Source organism: Protomyctophum bolini (genome assembly GCF_963924005.1).
Source record: "Protomyctophum bolini genome assembly, chromosome: 7".
In the NCBI taxonomy this organism is placed as follows: Eukaryota; Metazoa; Chordata; class Actinopteri; order Myctophiformes; family Myctophidae; genus Protomyctophum; species Protomyctophum bolini.
Genome location: NC_137868.1, coordinates 22,685,511 through 22,700,837, shown reverse-complemented (window position 1 = coordinate 22,700,837; position 15,327 = coordinate 22,685,511). Strand labels below are relative to the sequence as shown.

General features: G+C 41.6%; 1 protein-coding gene across 1 annotated transcript in view; it reads left to right on the top strand.

Annotated features, from left to right (window-relative positions):
• The window catches only part of pear1 (platelet endothelial aggregation receptor 1), a 51,366-nt gene that overhangs the window by 22,474 nt on the left and 13,565 nt on the right, over positions 1–15,327 (top strand). The window contains exons 2-9 of the mRNA XM_080768726.1: positions 4,108–4,218; positions 5,080–5,181; positions 5,288–5,388; positions 6,419–6,511; positions 12,670–12,916; positions 14,173–14,278; positions 14,769–14,905; positions 15,008–15,220. Of these exons, the coding sequence (XP_080624852.1) occupies positions 4,112–4,218; positions 5,080–5,181; positions 5,288–5,388; positions 6,419–6,511; positions 12,670–12,916; positions 14,173–14,278; positions 14,769–14,905; positions 15,008–15,220 (1,106 nt within the window). The 5' untranslated portion in view covers positions 4,108–4,111. The remainder of the gene's footprint in view (positions 1–4,107; positions 4,219–5,079; positions 5,182–5,287; positions 5,389–6,418; positions 6,512–12,669; positions 12,917–14,172; positions 14,279–14,768; positions 14,906–15,007; positions 15,221–15,327) is intronic.

Below are 15,327 nucleotides of genomic sequence, written 5' to 3'. Positions count from 1 at the left end.
GGTGCGATCACAGCATACTGTACAGTCACAGCAGTGACTGTCTAGTCTAAATAGGAAAGAAATGCTCATGTGTCAGGATTCAGGAACAGCCAGCTCTCGATCATGGAATCAAATCAAAATAATCTGTCAGTTGTCAGCACTTATGTGTTCAGCAGGAGCCATGATTGAAATTGAATATGGTAATAACATGGGTAAGAGTGTCTAGTGAGATTAATACAAGACCAAATGCATCTGCTTTCTTTTGGGATATGTTTTCATTGAAGAGCCCTGTGCAAGTGTGCGGTCATGGAAAGAGGGTTACATTTTTGTTCAGTTGGTAGTGGTACAATCGCTGTACGCGTGGGCTCGCAACTTTAGGTCTTGATATTATAGGCCGAGCCGAGGAGAGAAGCCCTCAGATACTATAAATAGGCCCTCTGTACTCGTGTCAACTTATGGGACTCATTTGTGTATGGAACATGTTCAAAAACATGAGGACAAATGATCAGTCCATGAAATAGTTAGAGAAAATGAAAGAGAGAGGTTGAGGAATGAGGAAAAGAGTGAGAGAGATTGTGTGTGTTTCAGTCCATATGTACTCCTATGCTCTATTGTTTTATAACCCCACATGAAAGTTCCACTGAGCTGGATGAGAGCATCTGCTTTTCTCATTTTAAATAAACCCAAAGAGTGTTGAAGCGAACCTAGGCTAGTAACATTATAGCTGGTGTACTGTATCACCTCGTGTTACCAGTGGATAAGAGAGGTTAATTAGCTGTTAAAAGCTAATACTGTATCCAAATTAATATCTAACGAGAGCCTTAAAAAAGATAGCTCAAGATTATTGATCGTTTGATACTTCGTGATACTTTCAGCCAACATAGCCAAAGGTTGTCGGAGACCGAAAGACCAGGAAGTCAGTCTGGAAAATGAATGTTTTTAAATGTAACTATCATGGGAAAACATAATGATAACCTAAGGCTGATTTTAATGAGGCTGTGCTGTGGATCTGAATCAGAGGCAAGGACAGAAATCAATCGAGCGCACGGTCGCACGCACGCACACGTATCACTTTTTAGAGCACCTGCATTTGTATGCAGCAATGTGTTTCATGAACACATTACTAAATGAAAACCTTCTTTATACATAATTAACTTACCAGTGAGCTCAAAGTCAATGAAAGTACAAAGTGAACAATTATTGATAATAGAGGTGATGATAGTACCTCCTGGAGTGCCAGACGTCTACCTACTCACCGTCCGAGCTGAAGGTAGTCTAAACAATGTGATGTGAACTGCAGCTGAGCTTGACATCAAAACAACTCTCCTCATGTCTGCACTCGTTAAGCAGGCCTTCCCGCTCCGTTTCTCAGCACTTAAGAATTCCCATGCGGTTTCATGGCTTTCTCTAATGAAGCACAATTAAAATGAAAAAAGAAAGAAGGAAAAAAAGAAAGAATAGGTAATGAAAAATATTTACCCCCAAGTCCAATGAAGTTGCTGGTAAAGTCGATTGCTCGTCTTAATAAAAAACATACGCCTGTTCTTATAAAATTCTGTTTTTGTGGTAAAGGCTTTCTTAGGCGTTAGCATTCGTGCCAACAAGTGAATTAGCCCCTGACATTGAATAGGAGAGTAGTGAGAGGGAGTGTATTTCAAAAAGCAGCAGATCAGTGAGCGGACAGAGATTTATGTCACAGTTCTCATGGTGCCAAGACTCTGGGCAGCACTAGTCAAATTGAGGTGAAACTGAAGTGTAGCCAGTGGCAGTTGCACTCACTTGTTTATAGAGGGTATGTGCTTGACATCATCATCATACCCGGAAGTTATGCGGGAATGCCTACTGAGTGGCAAAAAACTACTTACTGGCCTTGACAACATCCAAACAGAAAAGTCCTGTCTGATCGCATTAAACAACTTTAAACACATTAAATTAACTTTGCCACTCACTTTGCCACTCGATTCACTTTATGCATGCACATACCCCCTATTGGTGTTTCTATGCAGTGTGCCTAAGGATATTGAGTGCAGGGGGATATTTCATATTATTCACTTGATACTATATTTCTCTGTAGTGCAATTCTATGTTAATTTCAACTTGAAGTTTACAGTTGTTAAAGGGTGGGTGAAATTATTTTAAATAATATAATATAGTCATAAGAACAGAGAAAGAAACAAAGGAAAAGGAGTGTGTTAAAGATGGAGTGCCACATTTTTTTCCCACCCTAAAACATAATCATCAGGTATTATTATTATTATAATATAAGGAGGAATAACTTTATTGTTTGTATTTGTTAAAATCATGCTTTTATGTGGACACGCCCACCAGTTCATTAAGTATGCCTGGTTTGCCTGGTGGGTGGTGATGGGTGGTGATCCACCTGAACTGAAGCTGCACCCACAGCTGTAGTTGTATGATGAAGGGGGAGGGGTTAGGGGAGGGTCTGATGTCTGATGTCACTATATTACTGTTTATTTCATTGGCCCGTTTGACTGTCAAGGGTTCAGCCTCCAGGAAGAAATACAAAGTTAATACACTATTGCACATAAAAACGACTCCAGGGTGTCTAATGAAGTACGGTCACCATCCTCATAGACACATAAAAAACTGGAAAAATACAAAAATGGTGTGATAAACATCTCAAAGACTGACATGTTCCCTCCTTATTTAACCCACAATAATTTCTGATATTCAATGGCAGTGCCCTAACATAACTGAATTCTCGCAGGGCCTTTTGTGGATGACTTGAGAAGCTGTACAGAAACTCTGTCAGAGGGGACATGTTGGGAAAACAGAGGGGACAGGCCTGACCAATCCTGTGTTGACATGATGTGCCCTTCTCTATAAACTGCCCTATTCCCACGATAGGACCGATGGCCTTTACAAAACCACTCATACCAATGGGCTGCTGAACTTGTGGCCATTTACACAAAGTTTGAGGGGAAAGGGGTCTCTCTTTGGGGAATTGTCTCCCTGTTGCTCCCTGAGAGCCTAAAAAGGGTCCCCATCACGAGGCGCTCTCTTGGGCCTGACACGCTGATAACATCCAGATGGTGTTGGAGTGTGGAAGGGTAAGATGGAGGAGTGTGGAGGCTTCACTCCTTTTCTGATTGATGGTGGCTAGGATGAAGTTGGGAGTCACATTTATTCATTCTGATCCTTCTCTTTCCCCTTTCTCTACTTCTCTCTCTTGCGCATGCACGCACACACACACACACACACACACACACACAACTCTCTCTCTCTCTCCAGCAGCTATATGTCTCTCTCTCTCTCTCTCCCCCTCTCTGCTCGTGTCTATCTTCCCTATTGTTTGCCAGTCTGCCATGTACCATATTAAGACAATGTGCAGATGCAGACAGGGTTAACACTTAAGGTTTGGCCCATTGCCTCGTCTCTGCTTAGCATTTAATGAACTCTTTTACAGGGGATAAATACTTGCCACAATTTATAGGAGCTAAGAATACCATTACAACCAGCAGAGAGAGAAGTTAACAATAAATCTTTCTATTCATTAGATTATGAAATGTTACACATCCTCAATCAAAGATACACTACGTCCAGCAAATATGATGTGCTGCGCAGAAAATGTCAACAATTCTAGTGGAGTTTGAGGGTAGAAGTATGTGGTCAGAGTTAATGCATGTTTTTGGCAGTTGTGCAATGTTTCTTTGCTGCACTATACGACAGCACAGTACTGTACATGTAGCCTATACTAAACTATTAAACCGGTATTTGGGCCAATATCAAGACTGTGTGGGTAAAATCTGGCACTAAAACAATATTTGGTCCTCCAAATTGTTTTCACAACGTAGAAGTTTGTCTCTAAACAGTTTTAATATCTTACTGTAAGCAACATAATAAGTTACTCACAGAAGAATAATGTATATTGCAATGTATATAAACATTGTAAGAATCTGAAGAAACGGTATACAGTATAAGCCTAAAATCTAAGAACCTACTTTTTGGTCTGTCTGTCTGTCTGTGTTTACAACTAATGTGCTCTAGGACTATTCTTGTTCTAGTGTTCATCATGAGAACAGTTTGACCCTTGCCTCTCGTGCCAAAGAAGATTTGTGCATGCTAGTTTGACTATTTATACTATTTATTGTTTTTCTGTGTCCTCAGCACCATGCTTTATTTGTGGAGCTTTGCCGTCCTGCTGGTTCTTAGCTTCCTGATTGGACAATCCTGGTCCCTGAACCCCAGAGACCCTAACGTGTGCAGCCTATGGGAGAGGTCAGTGCTATTCAATAAATTGTACTAACAAACACTGATTTTCTTTTTTTTTAACGACAAACAATCACAATAAGACACGTTAACATCATGAATGACTAAAGAAAACCAAACACATAAAAACAACATATAACAGCAAAAGCAAGGAACACAAAAAACAAACAATCCCACCCACCCCTCCCCCCCCCCCGAGACCAAAGATGCCACAAAATGTCAGTACTCCTACTGTGCAATGGGAACAAAAAATAAATAATGATAATAATAATTACTAAATCATGCCCTTAACCAAATCTGCAATACCAGACCAAATCTCAATGTTTTCCTCTTTTGCACCATGCAATACAAACACTGATTCCCTTACTTACATCAACATTGTTGTTTGTCAATAGTTGTTTTTTGCCTAAGTATATCAATTAGACTGTTCGCTACTTCACATTGGCTTCTCATTGCATGCACACACACACACACACACACACGCACGCCTGTAAGCCACCCCCCCACACACACACACGTGTCCCACACACACACACACACACACACACACACACACACAGGCGCGATTACATACATTTTCATTCATGCAAACACAGCACTTCTGCCCCGAAGTGCGTGGCGAAGTAACTCTGGGATTGAGTGTCCCCGCAAAGCGGGCGCAAAATTCTAGTAATCAATAGTTCTAATAAAGAAGCAGTTCAAAGTGCAATTGACTAGAGTTTTATGTTTTTCTTCAGTGTTTTTCCAAGGCACCATCATTTGCAGATTGATATCAAAACGTTGAAAGACATCAACATTTCCAGTCAAATAGTGGAAAACGATGATTCAGTAATTTTCCGTTGACCGCATGCAACTTTTTCTGCTTGCCAGCTACACCACCTCAGTGAAAGAGTCATACTCACATCCATATGACCATGTGACAGAGGAGCCTTGCTCGGATCCCCGCACATCATACAGATGCACCCGCCACAGGTATTCAAATTGTATAACGTAGCTTTATGTTTTATTGACACTCTACTTGTTCCTGCCGTAAGTGGATCAAAAGAGCACAGCAAATGTTGCATTTGATTGTTTTTAGAATCACCTACAAGACAGCCTACAGACAGGCAGTGAAGATGGACTATCGCAGGAGGTATCAGTGCTGCCCAGGCTACTATGAGAGCAGGGACAGATGTGTCCGTAAGTAGTTATTTATTGTTGCAACCAGGTGTCGAACAACTAACCATACGAAAATCACGCCTAATGGTTCTAGGATCATGGGTTTCATCCCCTGCGTAACTCTATGGATAGCATGGTACTAACAGGGTTAGCTTAGGCAGGCTTACTGACTATGCCCTGTGTAGCTACAGTACATGTACAGTACAAGGCTACAGCCATGCCATTGCCTATTTAGTTTTGATAACCAATCTATGATAAAAGTATACACCCATAGTAATATAATTAGTTCTGCACAGAACTGAAGAAGTTTCTTAAAGTCATGCCTCCAGTACATGGAATACCCTGGGCAAGTGGACATTTTAATAACAATATTATTTAGTGATTAATAGTGAATAGAGATGTACTTTTATAGTTGTTTAAGTAAAAGTCTGTAAGAAAATAATGTGAATTACAAAACAGGATTAGAGCTATAAATAAAAGAAAGTGACTCCAACCATTTCTGAATTAGCGTCATCAGTAGTTGAGCTCTCTTTATTAATTTGTTGGCGAGTGCAGGACTGTTGAGGTTGAAACTGGTGGAAGCCCACCATGAAAGGAAGCGCCTTACTGGCATGAAACCCCAGCTAACATCAGAGCCATGACTTGAATCACATGGTTGAGTCCAGCTGTTCATCTGGCATCACTCTGTTGTGATGTGTCGAATAGTTGTCGGGAAGCGAGTATAATGGAATATAACAGTTTCAGGGAAGCGAGCTTAGTTACAACTATGAGCTTGTAGATCGGCTATTTTTGGCAAACAGTTTAAATGACACCTGTGAAATCATTGAATATAGAATGATTATTCCGGAATAAGGTTATGCCCCCATATATTTTTGTGGTTATTGATAAATAATCCAAACCTTACTACCGGTTTGTGTCTTTGGGCATTTCTCCTAATCTCTGCGTTACTTTCTGATGACCCTCTTGTTGAGTACTATGACTGGCCTTTTGAGTATGTACCACTTATTGAGTCATCTTGACCAGGGTGTAAAAATGTGTTTTTCGCCATCAGCTCGCTGCACCAAGGAGTGTGTCCACGGACGATGTGTCGCTCCTGATCGCTGCCAGTGTGAAGGAGGCTGGCGAGGAGACGACTGCTCCAGTGGTGTGTACACTTTATAGTTCTTATAGTTTATTGTTGTACGACGTTGTCGCTTGCCAAAAACAACAAGGCTAATGATAAGGCTTATATTGATGAAACATTATGCTTTTGAGCACTAGTCCTGCAGACATTTTCATTGGTGCTGAATCTATGACAGTATGTGTAATCTTTTCATTTGTCCTTTGTACTTGTACTCTTTTCACTTTCATTGTAAATCTATTCTTCTGCACTGTGAGGTCATGCTGGTGTCAGTGTACCACATGTGTCAGTATGAAACTCATAATGTAAATTCACTGTACACCAATGTCACAATTTAAGTGACGTAGGTTAAAGAGACCAATGCAGGCTCAGTGAGACAACGACACAGCAGAGTTCAAGACACAAACTATCGTCTTTATTGCTCTCTCCCGCTCTCTCTTCCTCTCTCTCTCTCATCATCATCTATGAAAAACATTGAAAGTGTAAAAACTACTGATAAGGCATTCTTTTGTAGAATCAGCCTCATAACTATGTACGAACACACACACACACACACACACACACACACACACACACACACACACACACACACACAATGCGGAAGGGTTAATGAGACATTGTCCAGCCTTCTGTCCACATCCACTGGTTCGCCTCAGGGTTGAACACACATGCACACACACGCACACACACACACACACATGCGTACACAACTAAATGGCCACTAGTCAAATGGCTGATTGTCACACACGGCTCCAACACACAGGACGCCCGTCCAATGGAAACAGAAAGGGACCATTAGGAACACACAGCAGAACAACATGTGTGTCAGCCTCCTTCCAGAAACAAATTTAATATTCCAGGAGGACAACGTGTCCTACACCCCCATCCTCCCTCACTGTCAGTTGCCATTTTTCATCTCATGATTATTCACAATAATAATCATACTGATATCTCTATTTCAAATTCTGTTCCAACATCCTTTCTTCCATGTTGGATGAAAATCAAGTCAGTATCTCTAAAGAGATACAGTGTGTAGTTTTGTAAACTGTATCTGCCAATTATTTATCCGAATGTATTGACATTTATTACTAACAATCCAGTGGTGGAACAAGTCAATACCGGGCCAGGGGGGGGCAAATTCAAACCATTCAGCACCGCAGTGCACAGTGGACCCACTTCAACTAATTAACTAAAATGTTTATAAGAATTGGCATGGCGGCCAAACAGTTCCAATTACAAGCACCATCTAAGGGAATGATATAAGCAGGCTAAGTGAACTTCATTTAATATCACATTCTTGACAGTAACATAACAGTACTGTACTCTGTACTGTAGTCTACCTTTTTTCTGGGGAGCTGTTGTTAATGTTTTCACCAGTGCGAGCCAGCATTGAGACTTATACAATGAACTACTCACCTTATGCCGCAAAGATTCCACGTTTAACATACTTCCAAATTGTGTACATTGTTTAAGTCACAGATGCATGGTTTTCATCCTAAATATAGGAACTTTGGCTAAAAGCCTGTGTTTAATCCATGTTGGTTATTATTTACTACTTGATTAAGTCTAAGTCTACTTCAGGGGGGCAGTGAAGCCAATAGTGTCTGAAGCCAGTAGGAAATCCTGACTTCCTGAAAGTTCATAATGGCCTGTTGTGGCGCTGTCATTGGGCCCAAAAAAAACCCATAGCTCCATAGAGGTCCATGTATTTGGGCCCAACTTCACCTAGACTGTATTACCTTAATAAACATGGTCATGAATACTTTCTGCTTCCAGTCACTAGTTTAAAGTCTCATTTCTCATGTCATAATATTCTTTTTGGAAAATTATGGTCCCATTAATATTTTTTTTTACCATAAAGTCGAGTATGTTCTGAGGGGCGTGGCTACCGTTGCAGTCTATGATCGGGACCACCCCCCCGCTCGAGTCAAAATAAAAAACAACGAAGAAGAAGGGGGGGGGAAGTACCGCCTCGTTGTCTGGGCCAGCCAATGGCCAGCTGGGCCCAAACGGATCTAGAAAAATGGCTATTTACTGACAGGCTTCATCTTACGTCCATATCAGACCCGGAGAACGCCTTGTCCATATTTCTTTCCAGTCTATGGTCTACTTACAGGACATAGATAATGACTTGAGATAATGCTTTGAATGGGCCCACTGCTTGCTGCTCGTGCCAAGAGGCAGACCTTGAAAAGTGTGACCAAGAAAAGGACTGTGACTATATGCGTTCGTGATCATCTGACAGCTGGAAGTCCGGGTCCCTGGTGTACCGGGCCGGGGAACGGCCGTACCCCTAGCTCCCCCTGACAGACCGCCCCTGTAGCAATCATTTTGAAACGAAACTATGAGAAAAGCAAAACATTGACTATTAGCTTCATTAAGGTCGGTTAAGTCTTCCTGTAGTGAAACCATAATAACATATAATTTAGATTTATTTTATTGCCACACAAGCAATCTTTCCACAAATAACCTTCAATGCAATACTGAGTATAAGAACAACTAGCACACAACAAAACCAATTGCGGTGCCATTCAACACAAGACGTGCATTATTAGACTACCCATTTGTGGGTCACGGACCATTTCTTATGGGTCACGACTCAAGACAAATCTAAAACTACAGGAAGGTAGTGAGATATGTGTCCATGACATCAGAGACACCAGGCTCACTGCTACAATCTAAAATATCTAAAACCACATATTACACACATAAATACCCACAGGAAAGTGATCTAAAGCTTCTAAACGTCATTAACATATATTTTTTTGCAAAAAAGGTGAAGTGTCCCTTTAAGTGTTTGTAAAAACAAAAGTCAGCAGGAATTTTTTTTTTTACTATAAAATGTCTTTAAATACAATAAACCAAACAATGTACACCATCAAAGTCAAATGAGATCTTTTGGGAATCGTGTTGCTTCATCAAAATGAAGTTTTCCACTACTTTTATCTAACGTTGTAAACATCAGCCTGTTGCATGGTACTCAGGGTCAATAGTACAGTGCGCCTCCCTCCATTTCCCCCTTTCCTCTCAGAGAGAGAGAGAGGGGTTTAGTTTGTACAGGCAGCAGTTGAATCAGATGACAGGAAGGGGAAATGGAAAATGTTACCCTATTCTCTCTGCTTGTCCCATCTACCCCACACTTTCTCTCGTCATCCCCCTTCTCCCTTATTTTTCCCTCTCTCTCTCTCTTACTTCTTTGCTGTGCTCTTCTTCTCCCCTGCACTCTAATTTCAACCCCTCTCTCCTCTATTATTATTTCTTCCCTCCCCTTCCCCTCACCCTCTATCTCTTTCTCTCTCCCTGTTGCTCCCTTTCCCATACTCTCTCAATCTCTCTCTCTTACCCCCAAATTAAACCCCTCTGTGGTCTCTCTCCTCTCCTTTTCCTCCCCCCTCTCCCTACTCTCACTCTCCCTCTCTCTCTGGACAGAACTTAAGCCTTGGCCCCCAGTGTGTAGAGCCATAATAGAGCCTTACTGGCAGAATGTGAGCTGACACTTCCTGGATGCCTGTGTGTTGAGCTATCTGGCTGAGGGAAAGAAGAGGGCCTGAGGTTTTCATGGTGAATGCTCTTAGCACTGTGTGACACAAAAGAAATACAGAAGGTAGTGCAAAGAAGAGTGTATAGTGTTGGCACTGTACACAAAAGCATAGCCGAGATGAGAGTTGCATGCAGAGATAAAGTAGGAAACCCACAACAGATGTTTTAGAAATGACGTGAAGGACCAAAAGATGATGGCGGTGGTAATGGTAATTATCTAAATAAGATAAGGAATGTGCATGTTAGGGTGCCAGGCAAAGTGAGGGTCTCGATCTTTGGCCATATGCCCCATTTTGAATCGATTTTTGATAGGGGAGCTAGATCATGACAAAAACACAGGCCAGTGTTTCAACCAATCCGCGTTAGATCCCCGGGAGATTATGCGGAGCTTGCCTTGGACACAGGCGAGAGCTACACCACCATTTGGAAAATTCACTGGGGAAAGAGAGGAATTTTCCCACCATATCATTGTGCATTCCGCATAAAGCATAGCGAAGAGCTGCCAGTACTAATGTGCACATCAATCAGTGATTTTACATGCATGAAATATTCTGAATAATAGTTCATATCCCTGTGAAGGCCACATTAGGGATGAGATGTTTACATGCATCTTCATATCCTAATGGTAAATATATCACTGCGTACATAAACAGTATATTGCACCAACTGCAAACCGAGCATGCACAATTACGCATTATGGCAACTAGAGTAACAGAGTACTTGGATGCCAGTGTTTCAACCGAGCCAGTACTATGGTGTAAAAACAATGTGCACTTTACATGCAACAACTCGATAAAACATTGTATCAGAGAAAACAATGTACTTTGGTGCTGACATGCAAATAACATACAGATGGCCTGTTTCTGAGAACAGGTCTGGGAAATCTCTTTTCACCAGAAAGGTTCCACCCTGCTAGCTGGGCTTAGTACAGTTTCTCAAAGAAATCACTTGTCCAATCTAGTACTATTCAGTATTCACGCGTTCACCGATCCATGATGCCTGGCTCTGACAGCCCTTACTCGTGTGTTGATGACCCTATAGGCTTGTTCAGTTGACCACGGTCCGTTGCCATCCTAGAGAATGCCAGTGTAAATATTATCGTCACTCCAGCTCTCCAGAGTTTCTTATAACTCAGTGTGACACACAGTCTACCAGAACCCCTATTGCATGCCCACACAGAACAAGTCAACCTGTGATTCGTTTAAACAAAAGAGGGAACAGTCCTGCTCTGAGTTGGAGCAATAAACATTGCATTCTGTGGGACTGTTTCTGCTCCAAGCCAAATTTGGCTGTACTTTATCCCTCCATGTAACATTCAAGGAAGTCCTTGTACTTTTCAAAGCTGTGACAAGGCGTGCATGTGGCAGTGCATGTGGCAGAGAGGGGATAGGTGGGTGGAACCATGAAAAATAGGTGGGCAAGCTGTGGTGCACTCTTTCCAAGAAAAATATGCTACATATATTCTGGTCTCTGTGTGGGGTGGAAAAGGCAAATGTAATGTAAATAACTGCCTAACATGTAATTATTTTCTCAAATATATTTTATCAATGTTTACATAAGTAAAAAAAAAAAAACATTCAGGTTTCTTCCAACCAGTTTCGCACCTGTGGTAGTTTGAGTTATTGATGAGAGGAATGCATCCATGACAAAGGTCATTACTTATACAATGATCTGCATGTCCTGAACTCTCTTCACTGTCATTGAAATCCAAACCCTGTGCGACTCACCATGGCAGGTTAAACCCCTTAAAGAGTCAAAGACTGCTGTAAAATTAACCATTTTAACCTCGTTCGTCTTGTTGGGTCCATGCAAATTGCACTGTCAATTGTAAATCACATTGGTAATGTAACACTGCCTGAACTAAGGGCTGACTTGGAAGTGAAGGGACATCACGGTTGGTTTTAGACCCGTGACTATACATGGAGAAGATATATTGCCCTGAGGGAGTGATCACTTGCTACTGTCCTTCTCTTGGCGATAGTGACCTTGATCCTGTTCTGTTATTCTTTGCTTGATATGAAAGTCCCCATGATATGAATAGAATTTAATAAAATTGGATTCTTGTTTGTTTAAGTGAGTTGGTTTTAATAATGTCAGCATATCACCATACACTTAATGCATAAAATAACAGTAACAATTTCTGTGTCTACAACATTACTGTGCCTGAGCTAACTCTGATATTTGAGGTCCTACATTTCAGAATTGCTTCTGGGTTGTTGATATCTCAAGTTGCCAGAGGGGAAAAAAGCCTAAAGGTTACTACAATTGGGCAAAAATAAATGTTCAGTTTCCCCTCCATGAAAATAAACTGCTGGCAGGTGTAAATGTGTAAAAAGGATGGATTAATATCAAGCACATTTTAGCAATAAAGGAGCATGCAGCAGACCTGGAGGAATAAAGGTTAAGAAAGTGATATTCATAACCCTAACTCAAGAGCAAAACAGCAATATATAATACACCACCATTTGTAATAAAGATCAGTCAAAAGTAACCATATCAATAAGAAACTGTTCAACAGGAGTATAGCAGGATCAGGCCAGGGTCCATGACCAAACAAACTTGGCTAAACTAAGGGCCAGCTCCATATTGACTTGTCATCAAGATTATTCAATAGATGTTTTTTCTGTGCCATTATCTTCCAGCATGTGATGACAAACACTGGGGTCCAAGCTGCAGTCAGGAGTGTAAGTGTGAGAATGGAGCATTCTGTGACCCAGTCAAGGGAACCTGCCAGTGTCCACCAGGATACATAGGGCGATACTGCGAGGACCCCTGCCCAGCTGGCAATTTCGGCAAGGGCTGTCTACAGAGGTGCAAGTGTGGAACAGGGGGTTCGTGTGACAAAGGAACCGGAGAGTGTCAATGTCGGGAGGGATTCACTGGCACACTGTAAGCATCTGAAAATATACACAGATTTTTCTATGGCCTTTAGTTTAGGGGCCCTTATGTTGTTAGCAAATATCCAATCTACAAGCTCACAATGCATCACAATGTGTCTGCTTGTCTATTTTCGGTGAAGAGATTTGGTATAAATTGAAAAATTGAAGTATAGATCCCTGGGGAACCGAGGTCAACAAAGTATTATCAGGTTTAAAGTAACATTAGTCACCTTAAATTTAAGTAACAAAGTGAAAGTTGGAAATTGGAGTTTTGTGTTTTTTACAGAAGTCACGTTATATGACAGCTGACTAACTTGATTTTCTAAACAAACGGACAACAGCATATTAGGCCTCCTCCTCCTGGCACAGGCTGCAGCATAAATTGGTTCTTCCACTAATGCTACATTTATAGAGGGAAAAGGACCCTGATGGACCATGCTGTTCCATGAGTCATCAGTTACCGCCCTGTGTTTTAGAAGTCCCTGTGGATGAGTATAGCGAATGAAAACCTAACCTAACCACTAGGTATTAGTGAAAATACTTTATATTCAGCAGCAGCCAATTTTAAAACAACAATACAGCTTTATAAAAAAATTGTCTGGCTCGCACAACTAAGTGTAGAGCTCCTTAGGTCGTAGTTTGTGTTTGAAGTCAGTTACTAAGCCTAGAGGTTCTTCTTCCAAAGTGCATTAGTAAATAAATTATTATATGAGTTCTGCCGAGCCCCCACAGTGAGATATTTAACCACTTGAGCCCTATATAATTGTGTGTTGTATGATGATAGCAGATCTACAAGCTCACAACGCATAATATCGTGATGCGTTGTGTAAATGTAAATGGTGAAATGTTAGAAAATGTTGGGAAAGTAAGTTTGGGAATATTTTCCAAAATAGGGCCACCAGATGATCCATATACAGTACCAGCTGTATTTCAAATGATAATGGATAGTTTCAAAAGGCTGGCTCAGGATTCAGTACTGTACATCAAACTTAACAAAAGCCCTATGTTCCACACAGCTATTGCATGCAGCTCTAGCCTCCCAGCTCGACCGCTGTCAGAACAGTCAAACATTGCCTGCCAGTTAGTGGTGATATCAGTAGATAACTCTTAAATGTGGCCAATTTATAGAAAAACATTTGTTCTCTATACCTAAAGAGGCAAAACATTTAGTTAATCTGTCAAGAACGTCATACTGCACTGCTCAATGTTTTGACTAACATACCCCTGTAAGTTCTTATTAACAGTTACACGTTCTCTGTTCCCCAGCTGCGAGAAGGCATGCCCTAGGAACCGATGCCCTCTTCGATGCCCTTGCCAGAATGGGGGTATTTGCCAGGGCAAAGGTGTCTGCGCCTGCCCCCCTGGGTGGACGGTACGTTTTGATGTTTTACAGATGTTAGGTTGGCCCTGATATTGATGAAATTCCTGATGTGTTCCAAATTTGAAACTTGGTCTGAGGTGGAATGTGTTGTTTTCATCTGGAGTATATCCCAGGGTGTACAGCGCACTGATGTTTCACAATCTGAATGAGTTTGCTTGTCAGCACGTCACCCCCCTATTTTTGGAAACACCCTACAGTATACGCTTATTTTATGTACTGATAAATTGTTGTAATCCACATTTCCTTTTTTCTTACACCTGATCTGTACTTGGTTTGCGAATCGGGTCAGATATTTTCAGTGCGCGACACCATTGTGCAACGAAGAATAAATCAAATATTGAAGATAATTAATGAGCTCAGATAAATTGCTGTCAGAATGCTAATGATGTGACTGTACCCATTAGTTGGTGTTTAGATTAAGCATCCCATTTCATTGCATGTTCTCGCCATCACTCTCAAACTCCTTTATGTTGCTCCACAGGGTGCTGTGTGTACAGAGCGCTGTCCGGAGGGTAGGTTCGGCTCTAACTGTGTCCAAGAATGTATGTGCCACAACAGGGGCCACTGTGACCCGGAAACAGGGCAGTGCCAGTGTGCTGAGGGTTTTACTGGAAACAGGTACGTGCCTCCCTGTACTTGCTTGTCCCCAGTAATTGTTATTAACTGGGTGTTTTCCCGCCTCTGTACTGTACTGTAACTTCTGGCGTTTTTGTCCCTCAGATGCAGTGAGGAGTGCTCAGTAGGAACCTACGGAGTGGACTGTAAAGGCGTGTGTGACTGTGCTAATGGTGCACGCTGCTACAACATTGACGGAGGCTGTCTGTGTGATTCGGGCTTCAGAGGGCCACAGTGCCGGGACAGGATGTGTCCTCATGGCAGCTACGGCCTCCACTGTGAGCGCACGTGTCTGTGCCAAGACAAGCATACTCTCAGGTAGGTCTTTGTGCTGAGCAAAGGTGGAATGTAAAGTAGGAAGAAGTATTTCCATGTATTGATATTTTATACTACTACTCCACTACATCTCAGAGGCAAATATTGTA